At 49.4% G+C, this 5,060-nt stretch overlaps 1 protein-coding gene across 1 annotated transcript; it reads right to left on the bottom strand.

Annotated features, from left to right (window-relative positions):
* Positions 1-258: 258 nt before the first annotated feature.
* LIPT2 (lipoyl(octanoyl) transferase 2) lies at positions 259-4,452 on the bottom strand. Its single transcript, XM_067466439.1, has 2 exons — positions 3,862-4,452; positions 259-720 (listed from the first exon to the last, which is right to left on the bottom strand). The coding sequence occupies exons 1-2, from the start codon at positions 4,343-4,345 to the stop codon at positions 470-472; spliced, it is 735 nt and encodes a 244-aa protein (XP_067322540.1). The 5' UTR covers positions 4,346-4,452; the 3' UTR covers positions 259-469.
* Between the last annotated feature and the right edge of the window lie 608 nt (positions 4,453-5,060).

The following is a 5,060-nucleotide window of genomic DNA, read 5'->3' on the forward strand; positions in this document are numbered from 1 at the left end:
GTGGCCCAGGAGGTCTCTTCCAACTCTAGGATTGTATTATTATTATTATTATTATTATTATTATTATTATTATTAATCATAGGCTGGATGGCCATCTGTCAGGGGTGCTTTGAATGCAATATTCCTGCTTCTTGGCAGAATGGGGTTGGACTGGATGGCCCAGGAGGTCCCTTCCAACTCTTTGATTCTATGATTCTATGATTCCAACCCTGTTAACGACGTCACCGATTGTAAAAGCCTGGGTTAAATGATCACAGATTCCTGGAAAATGTAGTTTTTTATTTGAGACACTGAAAACTCTGTGTCACGGGGTCTTGGGTGCCGTCTCCCAATGGACCCAATTCCCACGCTTTATTGGGAAGGCCAATATTTGTAGTGTACACAATAGAAGATAACCCTCATTATACACAGTGTGCTTCCTATTTCTGTCTCTAAAGGAGGGGAAAGTGTGTTGTGCTCTCAGAGAGGGCTAGAAACCGCCGTTCTCTTTTGTTCTGGGCGACTCGTCCTCGATTAAAGTGCACTGAAAGACTTCTTGGAAGGCAGCCAGGAAGGGCTCGAGCGCTTCTTCCACCGAGACGTGCCTCTGCAGCTCTTTGCTCAGGGAGGTGACCTCCGTCCCTTCCAGGCCGCAGGGAACGATGTGGTCGAACCACGTCAAGTCGGTGCAGCAATTCAGAGCCAAGCCGTGGGAGGTGATGTGATGCCCACAGTGCACACCTAGAGCGGGGGCATAAAAAGAAGGCCCTCCATCAGAAATGGAAACAGACCGTAAATCACCGTCCCCAGGAAAATTTATTATTATTATTATTATTATTATTATTATTGACACAAAAACACAGTGTGTCACAGCAAACAAGGTCTATATGCTGGATTTCATATCACAAAATCACAAGTCGAACACTTCCCAAGTGCTTAGGACGCTTGGGAATAATAATAATAATAATAATAATAATGTTTATTATTATCCCGCTTTTCCCCCTTGACCAATACGTTTTCTTTCCCTTCTGTTCTTCCTCCCTTCCTTCTTATATATTGTCCTTTTCCCGCTTCCTTCTTTCCTTCCTTTCCACCATACACACCTGGCACTGCCCCACCTGAACTCCTTCCTTTTCTCTCTCTCTTTCTTTCCTTTCTTCCCTCCCTCCCTCATATACCTTCCCCCACTTCCCTTTCCTTCCTTTTCTCCCCTTCATACATTCCTCTTTTTTCTTTCTTTCCTTCCTTCCTTTCCTCACATGAATTTCCTTCCCCTTTCTTCTTTTCCTTTTTTCCTTCCCTCATACACCTCCTTCCCTTCTTCCCTCATACACTTCCCCCCACATCCCTTTCTTTATTTCCTTCCTCTTTTCCCTTCCTCCCTTTCCCCCTCTTTCTCTCCTGCTCTTCTTTTCCTCTTCCTTCCTTCCCTCATACACCTCATTCCCTTGTCTTCCCTTTCCATCTCCTCCTCTTCCCCTCCCCTCCTCTCCTCCTTCTCCCTTTCCCTCACATTCTTCCTTTCCTTCCCTCCTTCTCCTTCCTTCCCCCCCATAAACCTTCTTCACATCCCTTTTTTCCTCCCTCCCTTCATCTTTTTCTTTCTTTCCTCTTTCTTTCCCTTTTGCTCTCCCTTCTTTTTCCTTCCTTCCTTCCTTCCCTCCCTCACATACCTCTGCAATTCTGATGACTTCCTTCCCTCACAAACTTCTTTCCCTTCCCTTTTCTTCCTTACTCCCTTCCTCTTTCTTTCCTTCTTTCCCTTCCTTTCCTTCCCTTCCTTCCTCCCTTCTCTCCCATCCACCTACTCTTCCTTTCTTTTTTCCTTCCTACCTGTTTCCTTACATACCTTCCCAACTTGTCCATCCTTCCTTCCATCTTTCTTCTCTCTCTCTCTCCTTCCTTCCTTCTTTCCTTCCTTCCTTCATACACCTTCTCCCCTTCCTTTTCTTTCTTCCTCCCTCCCTCCCTTCTTTCCCATCTTCCTACACTCCCTTTCTTTCTTTCCTACCTTTCTTCTCATATACCTTCCTTCCTTCATACACCTTCCCTTCCCCTTCCCTCCTTCCTTCCTTCCTTTCCTCCTTCCTCCCATCCTCCTACTCTCTTTCTTCTTTCTTTCCTACCTTTCTTCCTTCATATACCTTCCCAACTTCTTCTTTCCTTCCCACACCTCCTTCACTTCCCCTTCCTTCCTTCTTTCCCATCCTCTTACTCTCTCTTTCTTTTTTCCTTCCTACCTTTCTTCCCTCATATACCTTCCCAACTTCTCCTTCCTTCCTTCCTTCCTTCATACACCTCCTTCCCTTTCCCTTCATTCCTTTCTTTTTTCTTTCTCTCTCTTTCTTTCCTCCTTCCTTCTCCCTTCTTTCCCATCCTCCTACTCTCTCTTTCTTTCTTTTCTACCTTTCTTCCCTCATATACCTTCCCAACTTTTCCTTCCTTCCTTCCTTCCTTCCTTCCCCTTCCCTTCCCCTCCTTTCCTTCCTTCCTTCCTTCCTTCCTTCCTTCCTTCCCATCCTCCTACTCTCTCTTTCTCCTTTATTTCCTACCTTTCTTCCCTCATATACCTTCCCAACTTCTCCTTCCTTTCTTCCTCCCTCCCTTCCTTCCCTCCCTCCTTTCCCATCCTCCTACTCTCTCTTTCTTCCTTCTTTCCTACCTATCTTCCTTCTTTCCTACCTTTCTTCCCAAATTCTCCTTCCTTCCTTCCTTCCTTCCTTCCTTCCTTCCTTCCTTCCCTCCTTCATACATCTTCCCTTCCTTTCTTTCCTTCCTTCTTTCCCATCCTCCTACTCTCTCTTTCTTCCTTCTTTCCTACCTTCTTCTCTCATATACCTTCACAACTTCTTCCTTCCTTCATTCACCTCCTTCCCTTCCCCTTTCCTCCTTCCTCCCTTCTTTCCCATCCTCCTACTCTCTTTCTTCCTTCTTTCCTACCCTTCTTCCCTCATATACCTTCCCAACTTCTCCTTCCTTCCTTCCTTCACCTCCTTCCCTTCCCCTTCATTCCTTTCTTCTTTTTCTTTATTCCTTTCTCTCTTTCTTTCCTCCTTCCTTCTCCCTTCTTTCCCATCCTCCTACTCTCTCTTTCTTCTTTCTTCCCTCATATACCTTCCCAACTTTTCCTTCCTTCCTTTTTCCCTTCTTTCCCATCCTCCTACTCTCTCTTTCTTCCTTTCTTCTTTCTTACCTTTCTTCTCTCATATACCTTCCCAACTTCTCTCTCCTTCCTTCCTTCCTCCCTCCCTCCCTTCCCTTCCTTCCTGCTTCCCTTCCCTTCCTTCCTTCCCTTCCTTTCCCTTCCCTTTCCGTCCCTCTTCCCCTTCCTTCCTTTCTTCCTTCCTTCCTGCCTTCCCTTCCTTCCCTTCCCGTCCCTCTTCTCCTTCCCTTCCTTCTTCCTTTTCCTTCCTCCCCTCCCTCCCTCCCTTCCCTTCCTTCCTTCCTTTCTTCTTCCCTTCCCTTTCCGTCCCTCTTCCCCTTCCTTCCTTCCTTCCTTCCTTCCTTCCTTCTTCCCTTCCCTCTTCCCCTTCCCTTCCTTCTTCCCCTTCCTTCCTTCCTTCTTACACCTCCTTCCCTTCCCGTCCCTCGCCCCCTTCCTATCCCCCTTTCCTTCCCTTCCCGTCCCTCTTTCCCTTCCCCTTCCTCCTTCCCTTCCTCCTTCCCCTCCTTCTTACACTTCCTTCCCTTCCCTCTTCCCCTTCCCTTCCTTCCTCCCTTCCTTCCTCCCTTCTTACACTTCCTTCCCTTCCTTCCCTCCCTCTTCCTCTTCCCTTCATTCCTCCCTTCCTCCCTCCCTTCCTCCCTTCCTTCCTTCCTTCCTTCCTTCCTTCCTTCCTTCCTTCTTACACTTCCTTCCCTTCCTTCCCCTTCCTTCCTCACCGATGGCGCAGACCTTCCTTCCCTGGAGCCAGACTCCGGTGTGGGGGGGCGTCCTGTGCCGGGCGTGGCGGAGCCCGAAGGGTTCTCCTCGGCAGAGCCGGGCCGCGGCCTCTCCCGCTTGGGCCACGAAGGCGCGCAGCGGGGGCCTCCCGGGCATCCTCCGCAGGTCCACCACCGGGAAGGCCACCAGCTGCCCGGGACCGTGGAAGGTGCACAGCCCCCCGCGCCGCACGCGCACCAGCCCGGCCCCCAGCGCGCTCAGCCGGCCTAGCTCCCACTCCCAGGCCGGGGCTTCGGAGCCGACTCCTAGGCCGCGGAGGCCCACTGTGTACACCGGCGCCTCGGGCTCCCAGACGAGGAGCCGCCCGGCGAGGCCTTCGGGGCTTCTTTCCTCTCGTTGGAGCCTCACCAGGGAATCCTGAACCTCCAGGGAAGCCTTTAAGGAGACCCGGCCCAGGCGCACCACCCGCACCGCCGCCGCCATGCCGACCTCGAGGCCTCGCCCTCGGCCTGCGGGACTAGGAAAGGCCGCGGCTGCAGCGGGGGAAGTAGGCCGCGAGGGGGCCTCCACAGCAGTGTCATTTCCTCATTGAGTCTATCATAGAAACATGAGGAAAGTGTATGGAACTACGTTATATTATATAACATACTAATAATGTGGTAATATAATCTAAAAATTATGATTTTGTCATTTGGGTGTTGCAGTTGCTGGGATGTATAGTTCACCTACAATCAAAGAGCATTCTGAACTCCACCAATGATGGAATAGAACCAAACATGGCACACAGGACTCCCATGACCAACACAACATACTGGAAGGGTTTCGTGCGCATTGACCTTCAGTTTGGGAGTTGTAGTTCACCTACATCCAGAGAGCACTGTGGACTCACACAATGATGAATCTGGACCAAACTTGGCACGGATATTACATATGCCCAAATATGAACACAGATGGAGTTTGGAGGAAATAGACCTTGACATTTGGGAGTTGTACTTGCTGGGATTTATAGTTCCCCTACAATCAAAGAGCACTCTCGACTCCACCAATGATGGAATTGAACCAAACATGGCACACAGAACTCCCATGACCAACAGAAAATACTGGAAAGGTTTGGTGGACATTGACCTTCAGTTTGGGAGTTGTAGTTCACCTACATCCAGAGATCACTATGGACTCAAACAATGATGGATCTGGAACC

The sequence above is a fragment of the Anolis sagrei genome, chromosome 3 (assembly GCF_037176765.1).
Source record: "Anolis sagrei isolate rAnoSag1 chromosome 3, rAnoSag1.mat, whole genome shotgun sequence".
NCBI classification, from domain to species: domain Eukaryota; kingdom Metazoa; phylum Chordata; class Lepidosauria; order Squamata; family Dactyloidae; genus Anolis; species Anolis sagrei.